The 17,902-nt window shown below is 42.4% G+C and overlaps 2 protein-coding genes across 6 annotated transcripts in view; both read left to right on the top strand.

Annotated features, from left to right (window-relative positions):
• Positions 1-3,274, top strand: part of TCP11L2 (t-complex 11 like 2) — a 36,817-nt gene extending 33,543 nt beyond the window's left edge. For all 5 annotated transcript variants that reach the window (XM_087868785.1, XM_045779587.2, XM_045779589.2 and 2 more), the window contains one exon: positions 1,571-3,274. In XM_087868785.1, coding sequence (XP_087724911.1) covers positions 1,571-1,812 — 242 coding nt within the window. In that variant the 3' untranslated portion in view covers positions 1,813-3,274. The remainder of the gene's footprint in view (positions 1-1,570) is intronic.
• A 7,800-nt stretch (positions 3,275-11,074) lies between these two features.
• POLR3B (RNA polymerase III subunit B) overlaps positions 11,075-17,902 on the top strand; it is a 107,023-nt gene continuing 100,195 nt past the window's right edge. The window contains exons 1-2 of the mRNA XM_045779423.2: positions 11,075-11,312; positions 14,827-14,859. Coding sequence (XP_045635379.1) covers positions 11,241-11,312; positions 14,827-14,859 — 105 coding nt within the window. The 5' untranslated portion in view covers positions 11,075-11,240. The remainder of the gene's footprint in view (positions 11,313-14,826; positions 14,860-17,902) is intronic.

Here is a 17,902-nt window from a genome sequence, read left to right as displayed (position 1 = left end):
CACAGCCCTCACCCTCAGGCAGCTCTCTGTCTAAGAAGGGAGAGAAACATACGTTCTCAAGTAACCATAACATGGCATGCTTGTCTGACAGATGTTAGGGAAAGCCACAGAAAGGAAGCCACTTTAGGCTCGGCATTGAAGGATGTTTTCGACTTTGGGCAGAGATGAGATGAGAGGGAAGGGTCATCTAGTAAGAGAAAACAGTTCTGGCTAAGACAAGACGTGAGACATTGGGAACTTAGAATTCTAGGCCAGACCTAGCTGCAATGTGTGACTTTTGGGAGAAGTGTTTGGAGATAAGAATTTCATTAATGTCATTGTGGTCCATATCCTATGGACTATTCTCTTCAGTAAACTTTTCTTTGTGATGTTTCCATTTCCAACGCCAAAGGAAGACCTTGGGGCAGCATGGCCCGTAGTGGGTCTGGTCTGTCCAGTACTATTTGTCCGATACTATTGCAGCCTCATTTACTTAGGCATTTGCATCCTTTTGTAAAGTCACCTCACATGCAGATGTGTTGAATCAGGGAAGTAGGAGGATAGAAAAGATGGCCAACTAGAGTGCCAGTTAGGGCAGCCCCTCCTCAGTGCCTGCAGATTGTTGGCCATGGGTGGGGTAACTGTATAATTTATTGTCCAAACCAAGACACTTTTTAGAGCATTCTTGTTAATTATGCCAGCACAACAGGTATAAACTCTGACTGTCTGACTGTGTGGTCACCCTGGTCATGTGGTAATTTGGGCCCCCAAGGTTGCATCTCTAGATTTGTCAAGAGGAACCAGAAATTTGGATTTCTATGTGAAATCCCCCGACTTCAGAGAGTTTCTGTTTCTAAAACAAAACAAAACAACAATATTGTGTGGGGCCGAACTAGCAGTGCCAGTTTACAAACTCAGCTTTCAAGTACATAACTAAAACCATGGACATCAAGTATTAAGTTTTGTAGAAGAGTCCCTGTCCTACTCCAAAAGTGCTCTACATGTTTTTGTCACTTAGCCATTGCTGTGTAACAAGGCACCTCAAACTCCATAGCTTAAAAAAACCCATAAATATTTAGTGTTGCTCACAAGTCTGGGCACCTGAGTAGTTCATCTGTGACTGGCTTATGCAGTCAGCTGTGGCGTGGGTAGGTAGCTCTGTTGATCTTGCCTGGACTCTCCCAAGCGTTTGCGAGCGCGTTGGCTATAGGTTAGTCTAGGATGGCCTGAGATGGAACAGGTGGCTTTCATCAAGCCCAGGCTCGTTCATGTGCGGGGGTGGGTAGAGAGAGCAGATGTGAACCATGGCACTTGGAGCCCCTGCATCCAACTAGCATAACGGTACTTCTGCCACATTCTGTGTCAGCCGAAACAAGCCATAAGGCCAGCCCCAGTTCAAGACATGGGGAAACAGCCTCCAGCCTTCGGTGGGAAGAACTGCAAAGCTACCTCGTAAAGGGCGTGGATACAGGGAGGACAAAGAATTGGGAATATTATGACAATTCACCTACCATAATTACTATTCTCACTTCTTTTTAAAAATCATGTTCTTTAATAATGGGACCAATAAAGATACCTTCTTTTCCCCCAGATAAACGAATCCAACTATACATGAAAAGCCTACTTTGTCTTCCAAGTCCTCAAAAATGCATGCCTCCCGTGCCAGGAGGCCTTGCTGTCATTCAACAGGAGCTAGAAGCGCTAGGCTCTCAATATGCAAACATTGTGAATCTCAACAAACAAGTGTATGGACCATTTTATGCAAATATACTTCGAAAGCTGCTCTTCGGGGAGGAAGCAATGGGAAAGGCAGATGCTTCATCTTCTAACTAAAGAGGAACTGACATTGGATGCGAGGTTGGAAATCCAGCACTTTGGTACCCAGTCTGTTTCCACCAGTGGCATTACAGATGCGGCACATTCTCAGTCCTGTTTGTGGTGCAGTGTTAGCCTGAATTTGCATAATCCAGTAATATTAGCGTTGTAGAAAACATGCCCATCGTATAGACCCTATTCATGCATCATTTTCAAGTTCAAAAGAGATGTTTTTAATGGACAGAAAGCAATTTGTAATTAATTATATTACCTTTTAATTCTTGTAAATGTTTTCTTAAGCGTTTATATATGGCTTATTCATTCAACCTTAAGGAGTTGTATTTCCTCACTTGTCACTATCAAATCTAATGATTTTTAATTTTGATACAACTTCTTAAAGCGTTGGAAGTTGTGAGAATAACCGAGGGGATTGATGTTCTGAATAAATGATGTGAAGTAAGCATAATTGTATTTGAAATATACAATTAAATATTATTAATGTGTAATAGAAACTTACATAGTAAGTCTTCAAATTCCACAAATGTACCAAATCACATTTTATATTACCAATTGTCAGTATTTGTCTAGAACTTAAATTTATTAAAAATATTTTAAAGCTATGTACAAACTTTAGATAAAACTTATGTTGTTCATTTAGTGAAAACAGAAAAAAAAATCCCTTCTGAAATTTTATTCTAGACGTTGGTTTTTCTGCCTGCAACTTATCCTGCTCTCTGAGAGAAACAACTTTTGCACAAATATCTTAGTGAACGTCCTTGCATTTCTCAGGCCGTTGGTGAAGATTATATAAGATTTTGATATTTTTACGTAAGGCAGGAGTGATTTGAATTGATTTATTTATAAGAAGAAGGGAAGTTAACAATAAAACCAGATCCCCAGGAGATCCCCATTCTCAGTGAAGTTCACATCTGAAAAAGAAATAGTTGAACTTGGGATTTTTTTTAACCATATAACTTGCTAGCAGATGCCTCCTGTGCTGATTAAACTCTTACCCTGCTATGACCAAGAAGCTCTTCTGAGTATCATTATCATTTGACATTCTTGAGCACTAAAGCAAAACGTGGCCAAGCTGGCGCTGGCTGTCATCGGGATTTTAGAGAAATCTGCCTGTCCTGGAATTACATACTTCTTTTGAAATGTTAAGGGAAGCACTACAGTCTGGGCAGACTCCCGTCTAGAAAGTACTTTCTTCCCATAAAACACATTTTGATTATTTCGTTCTCTAAGGACTCGTTGAATCTTCGCAGTCTGGTAGGAAAGAGTGGGTAGGACATAAAAAGGAGTACTCCTTTCTTCCTTCCCTCCTTTTCCTTACTAGGACTTCCACCGCTACGGTGCTACTTAATTATCTGATAAAGTTCTGGGAAATGAGTGTGTGAATGAATTATCTCCAATCTTTACATTTTGGAGGGATCTGCCAAAATTTGAGAAATGTTTGAAAGTCTTTTTTTTTTTTTTTCCCCTCACAACGACCAATATGTAAATCAGCCATTCTATCCATCTGAGCAGCTGTGTATAAGTAGAATTTTCCTGAAGAGCACGTCACTGGTCTTACCCATTTTCCAGGCCCCTTCCTGTATTTCCCTCCCGCCCGTGTTGTCCTGTGCTTAGAAACTATAAGGTGCTGAAGATTTTTGTTTTCATTTTCTCTGAAGTTGAAGTAGTTTTCAAAACTGTGTTCACTTTGGAGTAGGGGTGGCAGGGAGGGTCTGCCATGGAAAGGTAATATGTAGTGTGACTTGTTGCTTTCTGGGGTAAACTGTATACTTAACAGGAAGACCAGGTGGTGTACTTTTTTTATCATCAGATTGGAATCCAGCTGGTATTCTTATATACTTGATTATACTGCAGTTTCCAGCAGGAAAACAATGTGTAGACATTTTTTAAAAATGCATTTAAAATGAAGGGCATTCTGCTGCTTTATTTTTCCTTTTTTAAGTCCCAAAGGAAATCTCAATGTCTCAAGTCTGGATTTAGGCAACTACATTTATTAGGATTTTTAAAAACATATCCCTTAGCATGTTGTTTTGTGTTTTTTTTTTGTTGTTGTTTTTTGTTTTGTTTTACTTAAATGTTTACTTCTACTTTTGAGATTTTCTTAACGTGGTCTTGTTTTGTAATGTCAGTTTTATTAAACACCATACACACATTTTCATTCTTCTGCTAAAACATGTATGTGTGCACTAAATTTCAAAATATTAAAAATTATTTCAAGATAGCCAGTGTCTCTTTGTTTTCTAAACCACCTTTGCATAGCTCAGAGCTGGGGTATTGTAGTTGTTCTAGAATGATTCTTCTGGTGATTGTCAGATCCTTCCAGAGATCAGGTTATGTTCACTCAGTCAGTCAGTCAACAAATACTTACTAAGCATATACTGTAGGCCCAGAGGTATCCTATGTGTTGTGATGCACAGTGACTAGGCAGACACTGTCCTCAAGAAGCTTCTAACGTAGTAAGGAGGACAAACTTGTGAGCCATCACCACAAAGTGTAATATAGGCCATTAAACAAGTCCATATAGTGCTAGAGGTAATACCATCACATTCTATTTCATGGAGATCATTCTTGAGCTACAACAGGAAGGACAGGCAGAATTGCCAAGGGGCTAAGAAAGGGGAAGGCACAATAGGCCAAGGGCATGGTGAGTACAATGGGTGGAGAAATGACAAGGCAAGGACCAGCACCCAGTAGAAAAGTAAAAGTGAGGGGAGGCGAAACGAGAGAGGTAAAAAGGTTCTGGGATGTTATGCTAAAATTTGTGGGTTTTGTCCTGAAATAGATAAAAAATCTGAATCTTTTGAAACAGGAGAGGGTTATGTTTTAGAAATTATGTATTTGGAAATTATGTTTTGGAAAGATTACCCTGGCAAAGAACAGTTGCTCTTGGTGCTGGAATTTTCCTCTGTGTGGAGTGTGTACATATACACGTACTCGCAGAGGAACACGTGGTATAAGGAACAGAAATGGACCCACGCCAACTGGAGCAGAAAGGGAGCTTATTGCGTAGCTATTAAGTACTCACAGAATCTTCTTAGTCTGGGGCATCAGGCTTGGAAAATGGGTAGGAACCAGGGCAAGCAAGCTGCAGGACTCTGGCCAAGCTGGATTCAGTCTTATGGCTTCAGAGATTGATTTCTCAACTGCCCTTGCTTCTTTGCCTCATTTGCTCAAGATTTAAAGTCCCAGATATCAACAAGCAGTTAGAAGAATCTAGGCCAGGTGCCCAGGCTCTGATTTGCAGGGGATGAGATGAGTGAGTAGCTGACCGTTAGACTCCCATGGTCCCATCAAGGTCACCCAACTAGAGGTTTCTTCCAAATGCAAAAGGTTTGCTGAGGAACAGAGAAAAAAAAAATCCACCATCATGTACATTTGTGAGGTCTTTAAAATCAGAATGTGAGAAATGTATGAGCCCACCCAATCTAGCATTGCCTCTGAGAATAACACCATAAAATGATTCAAGGAAGGGCATAGGCATGTGAAGTCAGCCTTTATTGGTGTGTGTAAATGAACTGTTGAACAAATAGCTCCCATGTCTCAGTGACCTCATAGACCCACATTTCTCAAATTCTAGTTCAAAGCAGGGGGTAGATTCGTGGGCTTGGGGGAAGGTGTTACTCCATTCAGCCCTTCGGAAGCCCAACTTCCATCCATCCTGTGACTGCTGCCCCCCTAGCTCTTCAAAGTCCCCATTCACTCAGAAGATAGAGAAAGAAAAGGATTGCCCACTTCCACTGATGGTTCATTGGCCAGAACTCAATCATGTGGCCTCATCTAACTGCAAGGGAGGCAGGACCAGGTGCCGGGGAAGAAGAGGCTGATTTGGATATATTGGGAAGCATTAGCAGTCTCTACCTTGGGTCCTTCCAGCTTCCTTAAAGAAGCCCGATGAAACTTCTTTTCCTGAAAAAAGGTTTCAAACCATGTGCCTGCTCTGATCTCTGACTAGTAGTTCTCCGGAGGACTGTGTTGAGATGATTTGAAAGCCAGGCCCAGGATAAGTAGTAGAGAGTGCTGTGCCTGGTTGGCGAAGCGTGCCACAGCCGTGGAATGTGCCGCCTGTTGTGCAACATATTTTTATTTCTTTTTTTTTTTTAAGGATTTTTTTTAAAGAGTTTATTTATTTATTCGACAGAGATAGAGACAGCCAGCGAAAGAGGGAGCACAAGCAGGGGGAGTGGGAGAGGAAGAAGCAGGCTCATAGCGGAAGAGCCTGATGTGGGGCTCGATCCCAGAACGCCGGGATCACGCCCTGAGCCGAAGGCAGATGCTTAACCGCTGTGCCACCCAGGCGCCCCCATATTTTTATTTCTAACTCGAACTCTTCTTGAAGCTAAAGTTCAGTCTGTTCCACCTCTGGGGATGGTAGGTTCCAAAATTCTCCACTCATTGTTTAATGAAAGTAGCATGGGACTGAGAGTTACAAGACCTGAGTTCGAATTCACTTCCTCTACTTAAGAGCTCTATGAACTCAAGCCAGTTTCCTTCATTTCCTTGAGCCTCTGTTTCCTACTGTACCTCACAGAGATGCTGTGAGAATCAAATGAGATAACGTATTCAAAATCGTCTGCAAACTCCAAAGCGTAATGTAGTCAGAAAACATTAAAATAACTGTAATTTATTAGTCCTCAATCTCTTTCAAGCTTCAGGAGGTTTTAGTATTGTGAGCTGTGATGGGCAAGTGCTTAAATACATCAGAACAGAAATGGTCATATCCCATCAGAACCATGGTTCGTTAAGCCCAGTATTGTCATTGGCAGAGAAGCTGAAGGGTATGCAGAAGGCAGCAGTAATTGTCCTTGGTGACAACTGCAAAGGAAAGTGACAAACCCAACATGTTCTAATCGTATCTAGTAATCACTTATGATTTAATCCTTTAGAAAGTACGTTTGTATTATTGACTTGGGTCCTCTTGTTCTCTACTTTTGGGGTGAAGCTTTCTCTTTCTCGTTTCTAAGCTAACTATGTTAGCCTCTTTCAGATTTCAAGGGAAAGGGACCGAGGGGTTTATTGCAAGGCTTTATAAAGAAGAAAACCCGGGAATCTGTCTCAGCAGCTGCATTGGCAGGCTTGATGGAGAACCTGAATATAATTCTTCCATCTTTCAAGAATATAATAAAATAATAATAATAATTAATAAAATAATAATAGCAGCCACTGAGTCACTTAGCATATGGCAAGGAATGCTCTGTGCACTTCACACACCTGCTCTGTAACCGCAGGACACCCTGGGAGGCAGGCTTTATCACTATTTCCATATAGGCAAATGAAACTCAGATTGGCCAAGGAAGCTGTCCAGGGTCACAGAGCTGGTGTCTTTGAACCCAAAGAGTCTAACCCTGGAAAGCGTGCTCTTAAACTACTTGCTATATTGGCTTCCTAAGGTCATCCAATCAAAAGTATTTCTATCATGATGCTACCAAATGCTTCCTTGGCGTTTTACTTCTCTGCTTCTCCCTATGTCTGCCCTCCCTTTTGGTTCCTCTTAATTAATAACATCCCAGAGAGAAATGATTGGGTCTAATTGCCATTGATCAGTAAGAACACTCCTCTTTCCCACTCTCCTGCATTTGGTGGGGGTCTCATGCCTGACAAGCCACCTCGGCTCCCCTACTTGGCTGTCTTTGGCAGGTTCCTGGCCCTATCAGTTCTCACAGTATGGTCGGATCTCATGACACAATGCAAGGCTTTTCAGAGAAGGGGCTTGTGGGTGTGTCAAGCAGCAAGAGGTTTTTGGACCATCCACCCTTGCTCAAAATGCAGGCTGTTCTCTGATTGCAGCAGAGGATTCTGTCCATGTTCAGCCTCACCTTGCTGTTTGTGAAATGATAGGCTTCATGGACTCCCTCCTTGCCCTTGCCTTTTCAGACTGAAGAGCCCATATTCTTTCCCCACCATTGTTTTAGTCTTTGCCAGTTCTATTATGAATGTATCAGGTTTAGAAATCAGGATCACACATGTTTTCTCCCAGTCTGGATGCACCAAGGTTTTGAAAAACAGAGGACAATTGTTTTCTTCTGTTTCTAGTGTCTTCTTGTTGAAGCCTCTCAGAATAAGGTCTGATTTCTTTAACATGGCATAAAGGTCAATGATGGCCGAGCCCCAGTGGATCTTTCTAGTGTCATCTATAGACATTTCCCTATAGACAAGCCCTATGGAGAACCACACTCAACTGTCAGGATTTGGTACTGTGTAAAGCTCTCGTCCCATTGCTCATGCTGTTTTTCTCTGCTTGAAATGTCTTCTGTCACCCCATCCATTCAGTGTGGTATTATGGTAGAGTGGTTGAAAGCATGAGCTCTGGGGTCAGATAATTACGGATTTAAATTCCAGTTCTGCTTGGCAAATTTCTTAATCCCTATGAACCTTAGTCTCTTCACCTGTCAAGTGGAGATAATCATGCTTACCTCCCAGCAGTTGGTCATTACATCAGAGAATACACACAAAATGCTTATTCCAATGCCTGGCAAAGAGTAAATGCTCAGTAAATGAAGTCCAGCTTGGAAACCTCTGTTTTTCTCTTTCTTTTGCCCCTATTTCCCCTACCCACTTCTCCATGGCATTGGTCACCTTCTCATCTGGCTATCACAACACCTTATATTTAAGTGATGGCACTGTATTCCAAGATGTCAGACATTTTTCCCTCCGAGATTTCCCTTTCCAAAATGCCCAGCCTTCTACTCAAACCATGAGTCTTTTTGCACTAATATCTCAGGAAAAGGATGTGACAGCAGAAAACACAGAACTCAGGAGACTGCTTCTGGCTTTTTGGTTTTTAAAATTCAGTTCCTTAGGGCATCAGAAAGAAGTCATGGATTGACCTGGGGGCAAATGCCAATACGGGGGTGGGGGGGTGCGGGAGGTGGGAGGCAGGTGTAACAAGGGAAGGATTGCAAGGATGGTGGCAGCTGTGGTCTAAGGGTCCCGACACCACTCAGCGTCAGCTAATTGTTGCCATGCAGGATTCTGGGACCCCTGCTACCTGATTATTCTCTTTTCAAGAGAAACTAAAAAAAACAAAAACAAAAACCAAAAAAATTAAAAAAAAATGAAAAATAGTTTTTAAAAACATGAAATATCAAATTTATTAATACTCATTGCATTATTTCCTTTCAAATTATTTATTCAACAAAAATTTATTCAGGAACAAACAGTGGGTTAGATCCTGGGAATGCAAAGACAAGATGGTTCCTGTTCCAGGAGCTTCTGGTCTGAAGAAGAGGTAGATGCTTAAACGGGGGATATGGTATCCAGCGATAGGTCTCGCGTTGGACAGTGATTCCCAAAGTGTGATCACTGGGACAGCAGTGTCAGCGTCACCTGGGAACTTGTTAGAAATACAAATTTGCACGTCCCAGCCCAAATCTGCCTAATATGAAACTTGAGGTTGTTTTAACAAGTTCTCCAGGTGATTCAGATGCTAAAATTGGAGAACCACTTTGAGCGTGGAAAGCCAAGAGGACGTTGGAGCAGTAAACCAACACATTTGGGCCAAACTTGAGAACTCTGCCATCCAAAAATCACCTCACAGACCCTTCCAGGCTAGACTCTAAATACGCTGCTCTCTGGTAATTCACAAGGATGATACAAAAGTATATGTGTCTCTTTAAGTAAACTGTAAGATCTTCAAGAACAGGGTTAAGATTCTTCTTTTAATTAGCTACTTCAAGTAAATTTCAGTGCCTGTATCTCCTAAGTATTGCTAATTCAGAAATTAAACTAACAGCAGGCAAGGGTTATACACTCACAATGAGAAATGGCAAATGTTTATTTATAAATTTTCATAATTCACTAGGGCAAAATATACAGAAAATTTACCATTATAACTATTTGGGAGTGTGCAGTTCAGTGGCCTTAAGTACATTCACACTGTTGTGCAATCCTCACCACTGCCCAATTCCACAATTTTTGCATCTTCCCAAATGGAAACAGTGTACCAATTAAACAATTGTTGGTATCTTTCGCCTTGTTTTCTTCCAATGGGAGTTTTTGCTATTGATCTGTAAGAGTTCATTTTAAATTAGGGCTACCAATCCAATATCTGTGTCTTCTTCCAGCTTGTGTTTGTATTTATTTTTATTTTTTTAAAGATTATTTGTTTATTCATTCATTCATGAGAGACAGAGAGAGAGAGGATCAGGCAGAAGCAGGCTCCCCGAAGAGTAGGGAGCCAGATGCGGGACTGGATCCCAGGACGCTGGGAGCATGACCTGAGCTGAAGTCAGACGCTTAACTGACTGAGCCACCCGGGCGCCAGCAACTTGTGTTCTAAAGAATTCTATTCATGGTGAATTTAAAAAATCTGTTCAGAAAGAGTGCCTGCGTGGCTCAGTCGGTTAAGCGCATCTGCCTTTGGCTCAGGTCATGATTCCAGAGTCCTGGGATCAAGCCCCAGGGTTGGGCTCCCTGCTCAATGGGGAGTCTGCTTCTCCCTCTGCCTCTCCCCTCCACTTGTGCTTGCTCTCTCTCTCTCAAGAAAATAAATAAAATCTTTAAAAAAATCTATTCAGAAAACTTTGCATTTTCATGAAATCATAAAACTATCATTACCATTATATTACCAAATCTATGAGTATTTCCCGTTAGGATTTCTGTGCTGCTGTCCTTGAAGACTTCACAATCTCAATCTCACATTTTCTTTTAAATCTTTAACATTTAAATACCTAAGCCATATAGGATTTACTTAAATTTTTTTCCTAAATGGCTAATCAGCTGTTCCAATACCATTTATTGGATAACCCATCTTTGCCTGATTTGAAGTATCATATTTTCATATTAAATTTCTCTACATCCCGGTATTTGTTCTTGGATCTTTTCTCCAGTCCTTTGAGAATATAACATTGTCTTAATAACTGTCCTACTCTACTCTCTAGTGAGTTAATCCCTTCTCACTTTAGGTCATTTTGTTGGTTGCATAATATTCCATCACACACAGGTACCATAATTTTTTTAACCAATCCCCTACTACTAAGCATTTAAGTTTCCTATTTTTCCACACCATACAGTGTGTAGTTTTGGATTGGATTAAATGAATCCTCTGCCTCGGTGACTCAAGTTGCGCAAATTATCTGTTTACCCTTTTCTTTGAATTATTAAAAAAATTACAACCAATAACGCTTTACTGGTCTCAGTTATGGGATAATTGGCACTAAACCTGTCCGCTGGTTAAGATTAGCCGGAGGAGGCCTCCAAGCAACAGCAGGGGGCGCAGTTCCCCAGCTTCGCCTCGGCCACATCCGGGTTCCACCACAGGTTCGGGCCGGGAGCAGGCGGAACGTTTCTGTCACACCACCACTTAACCTGCGCGGCGGGGACCATTTAGGCCTCCGCGCACCGCCCTTCACGGGTGCTGCAGTTTACTCGGGGGCAGCGAAAGCGGTCGTGGGGGTTCTCCTTGTGTCTACCATCGTCGTGAGCAGCGCAGCATGGACGTGCTTGCGGAAGAATTCGGGAACCTGACCCCGGAGCAACTGGCTGCGCCCATCCCCACTGTAGAGGTGAGGACGGCGGGCGGGGAGCGGAAGGGGCCGGGAGCGTCGGCAGGAGGCGTTGCCCCGAGAGCTCTCGTGGCGGAGCGGCGGGTGCGGCAGCTCTGCGCATGCTCCGGGTGCCGGAGCGGGTCTCTTCCGGTGCGGGCAGCCGCGTGCACGTGGAGGGGTCCATCTCCGAGTAGCGCTCAGCCGGCGGTGTGCGGGCGGAGCAGCCCCGCGCGCTCGCCGTTCAGGGCTGGGGGCCCCTTCCGTGTTCGTGTGTGTCGGGGCGGGATTGGACCTCGCGCCTATCGGGGGGCGCGTAGTGCATCCGCGCGGGATTAGAGAGGACGCTTTCGTGAGGTCCACATTTGCTCGTGGCGGTGGAACCACGTCGTCTGAATCCCGGGCTAGTCATCCTTTTAACCCGGAACTCAAGTTTGGGCTGCAGGAGTATTTTAAAAGCTCTGAAAATTTATTCAATATCTTTTGAATAAAAAAAAGAATAAAATCTGTATTTTGGAGTAGCTCCATACCTTTTATCAGGGAAGTTAGCCCTCCCGTGAGCTCCCTAATGAAGTTCAGCTGTGGACATAATTTTACTTTCTGGAAAGGCACACATAACCCCTCTGGGCCTCAGTCTTGATTGGCAGGGAATGGGGGAAGTGGAGAAACTGGCCAGGGAGAGCTTTCAGGTAGAGGAACAGGACACTTGAGCACCCCGGTAGGTAAGACTGTCAGACCGTCTGATGTTTCCCAGGAACTGCAGCCCCGTGGTACTAGAGGGATGAAAAGTAGAGGAAGAAAGAGGAGAAAGGGGTAGGTGAGGGTCCTGACTATGGATGGTTTGGATCTGTAGACCTCCGAAGGAGCGATGAGATGCTATTGAAGGGTTTAAGCAGGAGAGTGACATGATCGGTAAATCTGTTGGATTATAAGAATTTATTTATAATTATTGGCAGATTAGTGAGTTGCATTATGATTAGTCCATCGGATTTAATCCATGAGTGCCACACACTGATGATTGTCGGGCAATACTGGATTTTTATGTATTTATTTTTTAACTCTTTAAGAGTTAAGAGCCAGCATTTACTGACCACTTGCTATCTGACAGGCTCTGTTTAAGCCTAACATGCGTTGTATTATTTTAATTAATTCTCTGAAATAAGTACTATTTTCATCCCATTTTGCCAACGAAGATTTTTGAGGTCCAGAGAGATTATGTAATTAATGCAGTGTCAGAAAGCTGGTAAGTGGCTGATCTGGATTTTGGACTCTGGCAGTCGGATTTTAGTTTAGTTTTCCCTCACGAAAGCGTCCTTAACTATAGACCAACTGCTTCTTGAAAGACCTGAGGGGATAAGCCTGAAGGATTTATATATCTTGGTTGAGTTTCCATAGTTGTGAAGGAACCAGAACCATAGTCCCAGGCTTCTGAATCAGGAATAGCAATTCCTCTTCCTGGCCTTCTGTGTCCAATCCACCATCACATCTTAGGATCCTGCCTACTAAATACACTCAAATCTGAAATTTCCCACTATTCTCCAAGTTGGAACCGCTGTCCTCTCTTACTTCTAGGCTGCCAACTTGTCTCACTCCCACCGTTCTCTGCTCTGTAGCCAGAGCCATCAGTAATATTTTACCATCAGTTTAAATACACAAATATGATCGTGTTGCTCTCTTGATTAAAATTCTTCAATCTCTACCCTGTGCTCTTAGAGCAAAATTTAACATCTTACCCATGTTTATAAGGTTCTCTTCAGTCTGGCCACTATTTACTTTTTCAGCACCGTTCCCACCTCCTTCCCTATTCTGCCCTCAGATCTTTCTTCTCTACTCACATAGTTCCTTCTGGATTTTTTTCTCATTCCTCTTTGTAGATTTACATATAATAAAATGCACCGATCTGAAGTGTTCAGTTGTATTTGTTTTGACAGTTACGTATACCCAAATAACTACCACCCAATACAAGATCTAGAACATTTCCATCATCCCAGAAATTTCCCTTATGAACCCTTTTGAATTTATTCGATTTCTATTATCATAGATTACTTTTTCCTGACTGCCTTCTACTTTTTTTAGTAGACTTACTTTTTTTAGAGCAGTTTTAGGGCCACAGCAACATTGAGAGGAAGATACAGATACACCCCCTGCCCCCACCTTTCTTCTTTCTTAAAAAATGTGTTTTACTTCCCTCCCTGGCCACTCCTTGTCACTCCTCATTGCTGGATCTGCCTTCTGCTGCTCCTCTCTACACGTTGGAGTGTTGGTGAGCTCATTGCATGGAACTCTTCTCCATCCACACTCCTGAGGTGATCTCATCCATTATGTGGCTTTAATTGTCCTCCATCCATGGATCTCTCCCTAATTTATATCTTTAGGCCACTCTCTTCTCAAGTTCCAGACCCCTATTTGTTGTCTCTTTGACATGTCCCCTACTGTCTAATGGATATACCAAGCTGAACATGCTCCCAGCCAAACTCCTGATGACCCCTCCACTCCTTACCTGCTGCTCGGCAGTGTCCCTGCCTCCTTGTCTCCACGAATGGCAACTCTGGGGTGTCGGTCCTGACTCCTCTTCTTCAGAGTCTCTATCTAATCTATGCTCAAGTCCCGTTGGCTTTGATTGTGTCTCCTAACTACAATGTCTCACTATCCGTACTGTTACCATTGGCCTGGAGTATTTCAGTAAAGTTCTGAGTCAGTTCTCTGCTTCTAACCTTGTCTGTTCTCAACCCAGCAGCTAGAGTGAGCCAGTTAAGATGAGTCATCATCACATCACTCTTTTGCTCAGAACCTTCCGATGCTTCTTACGTCACTCAGGGTGAAAGTTAGAGTTTTTACAGCTGCTGCCAGGTCCTGTGCGGTCCTTAGGCCCTTACTCAGAAACTATGTATTCTTACTTTAGACTCGTTTCTAACCGTTTGTCAGATTTCCCATTAGCAGAGTAGATGCCATACATGAAAAGAGACTGAGCATCTCAGCCTTGTACAACCTCAGGAAGGTATAAAAAGCAGGCCTAAGAACTCGAGCACTGCGCATGTTTGCAGGTATTTATAGGAGATAAATACCTCGTATGCCGTCCTCTCGCAGCCGTGAGACGAGCTTTGACCAGACACTAGTTGAGAAAATATGGGAGGGAAAAAACACTTTTTGGGCTAAGAGATCCAGCTTCCCAGGACTCTGACACTAACTTTCCCTGTCTCAAACTGGCAAATGTTGCTTGCTCGGGAGGCGTCATGGCAATAAAATAATGTATGAAAAATGCTTGGAACCTTGAATCATCAAAAGATTAAAGTATATTCTGTTTAAGAACTGGGTGGTATATGTGTGTATATATGTATATTTGTATGCACATACACACATCTATGATTTTCCATGAAAGTGGTTACAATTTTAAAATTGTCCTTTTCATTTTGGTTTATGTTCTTTTGTTTTCTGTGATAAAGTAAGTCATTTTTGGTATATTAAAATAACTTCTTATGAAAATATTGTGGTTGCTGCCACAGAGTGCTGACACTCCTCTTGTTTTGTTTCACAGGAAAAATGGAGGCTGCTTCCAGCATTTTTGAAGGTAATTGTTTAACATTTAATAATAATTGTTTATTTTTCAAATGAAAAAAGTTGAATTCATCTCTCTTAAAGATTGTTTATTACCACTAATAATTTTTGACTGTGCACAACTATGTAATTTGCTGTATTTTAGAAATACAAGGGATTTTAAGGGAGTTTCCCTGACTATATGTAAGGTGCTGGTTGGGAGAGTGGTCATCTAATTTTAGAGATAGGATGTCGTATACACAGTAGCGAAGTGGGGTTGGCAAGAGAGACACCACAGGTGGTCAGGGAAGGTCTCCCAAACGAGGTGAGACATAAACCCCATCTTAGGAGGACAGGATTTACGTCGGCTGAAAGGTCTAATGCAGGGAGCATGCCATGATAAAAGCCTCCACAGAGTCTGTGAGGAATGGTGGCCAGTCTGTTTGGCTGGAACGGATGAGTGGATAGTCACAGGAACTGCTGAATATTAGGTTAGTGGAGGGCTTCAGTTCACTTTTAAAGAGCTTATACTAAGGGGGCGCCTGGGTAGCGCAGTCGTTAAGCGTCTGCCTTTGGCTCAGGGCGTGATCCCAGTGTTCTAGGATCGAGCCTCACATCAGGTTTCTCTGCTAGGAGCCTGCTTCTTCCTCTCCCACTCCCCCTGCGTGTGTTCCCTCTCTCGCTGGCTGTCTCTAGCTCTGTCAAATAAATAAATAAAATCTTTAAAAAAAAAAAAGAGCTTATACTAAGACATAGGGGGTACCACAATGATAGATCACTTGACACCCACTAGCATGTCAGTGATCAAAAAGAACGGTAATAACAAATGTTGATGAGGATGTGGGGAAATTGGAACCCTACTGGTGGGAATGTAAAATATTGCAACTACTATGGACAACGGCCTGGCCATTCCTCAAATGGTTAAACAGAGTTACCGTATGATCCAGCAATTCTACTCCTACTTAAGAGAAATGAAAACTCATGTCCGCACAAAGCTTGTACATACATGTTCATAATAGCCAAAAAGTAGAAACAACCCAAATGGCCATCAGCCGATGGATGGATAAATAAAATATGGTCAGTCCATACAGTGGTGCTGCAGTGGATTATTATTTGGCACAAAGAAGAAATTCAAGTGCTGATACGTAGTACAACGTGGTTGGATGTTGAAAGCAGGCTAAGTGAAAGCTTGGAGACTTGAAGAATAAGTAGAGTCTTATCTGACTTAGTTTTGTGTTATAGGCAGAAGGGAGAGCGCTGGGGAGTGGTTCTGGGGAGGCTGTCAGGGCCAGATTGCTGGCCGGATTTGAAAGCCACATTAAGGACATTGGCTTTTCTTCTAACAGCAATAGGAAGCTGTTAAAGAGCTTTTAAGAAGAGTGACCAAGAATGAAATAAAATGGTAATAAGGTCAAGGGAAGGGATGGGTTTTTTGTTTTTGTTTTTTTAATTATAACTTTTTTTTTTAAGGAAGTATATATAAGCAGAGGAGAAAGGTGATATTTATGATTAAAAGAAAAAGGAGACAACTGATGTCATACAGTCCAAGAAGAGAGTGAGAATTCTTAGAGACCTAAGACTTTGGTCATTATATTTATTCATTCATTCATTCACTCAAACTTGGGATTCTCCTTTACTCAGATCACCTTGAAATATAGTTGTCCAAAAATAAAGGTACAAAGATTTTAGTACATAATTGAAGACAGAAATGCAAAGCTTATAAGGCTGCCAACGCTGTTGGCCAACAGAATCAAGACTCAGTTCTTAGGCTGGGATGACAACAGTGAAGAGGGATGAATGTAAATCCCTGTACTTGGTTTTGTACAAATACCAAATTGGATGTGTTTGACTCAATAGCATTGTTTTGTGAAAATAAACATTACTTTTTGAGTTTTAGTTGATGAGTCAGTAACGTGGCGTTGAATTTTTTTTTTTTAAGATTTTTATTTATTTATTCGACAGAGCTAGAGACAGCCAGCGAGAGAGGGAACACAAGCAGGGGGAGTGGGAGAGGAAGAAGCAGGCTCATAGCGGAGGAGCCTGATGTGGGGCTCGATCCCACAACGCCGGGATCACGCCCTGAGCCGAAGGCAGACGCTTAACCGCTGTGCCACCCAGGCGCCCCTGAATTTTTTTTTTTTAATAGTGGTAGTATAATATCCAGAATGAGGGAGGCAGTAGCCCCACTGTGTGCTGGTCAGACTGTTGAGAACCTTGTCAGTGAGTTCAGGGTGCCCACATTAGGAGGAACATTGACCAAGTGGAGCATGCCCAGGAGCAGGCCATCTGCTGCTGAAGGAAGGGTCTGGAAGGCATCCGTGTGAGACATAGTTGAATAGGTCATCCTGGACGCAACAACATGAAGGAGAGTTGTAAATTTTATGTTGTAAATAAACAGACTGTCTGAGAGCAGGCCTTTCTCTCTAGAAGGACAGTTAAGTCCAAGGGGTGGAAACTGGAGGAAGGCAGACCTCAGCTCACTATAAAAGGTTGAATTTTATCCCCAATAATTAGGACTGCTTCTAAATGGGATGGTTTTTTTGTAAGCCAGTGAGATCCCAACGAGGAAGTATAATTAAAGCGAAGGATCTGATTATGTGTTAGGAATGTTCTAGCAGTGCTGAACCCATTGTGCTTGAAGATTAATATTGAAAAAAAGAACACATACAGGCCTTTGAAATTCTCAGACTTTGGAGTCTGTGTTACTGTTTCATTGTTTTCCGTAGCACACCGCACTATCTGTGTGGTTGTTTCTGACTTCTGAGATGAAAGGGAAGTCTCTGCTGGCTTGTATCTGCTTTGGGGTCCTGTGAATTCACCTGCCTTTCAATTTCTAATGCAGTGATTTTCAATTTTCTTTTTTTTTTAATAATAATTTCTTATTATATTATGTTAGTCACCATACAGTACATCCCTAGATTTTGATGTAAAGTTCCATGATTCATTACTTGCGTATAACACCCAGTGCACCATGCAATACGTGCCCTCCTTAATACCCATCACCAGCCTATCCCAATCCCCCACCCCCCTCCCCTCTGAAGCCCTCAGTTTGTTTCCCAGAGTCCACAGTCTCTCAT

This window comes from Ursus americanus, chromosome 17, assembly GCF_024610735.1.
Source record: "Ursus americanus isolate L20-20 chromosome 17, mUrsAme1.1.p, whole genome shotgun sequence".
Lineage (NCBI taxonomy): Eukaryota > Metazoa > Chordata > Mammalia > Carnivora > Ursidae > Ursus > Ursus americanus.
The sequence above is the reverse complement of the archived record's forward strand: the minus strand, read 5'-3'. Positions and strand labels throughout refer to the sequence as shown.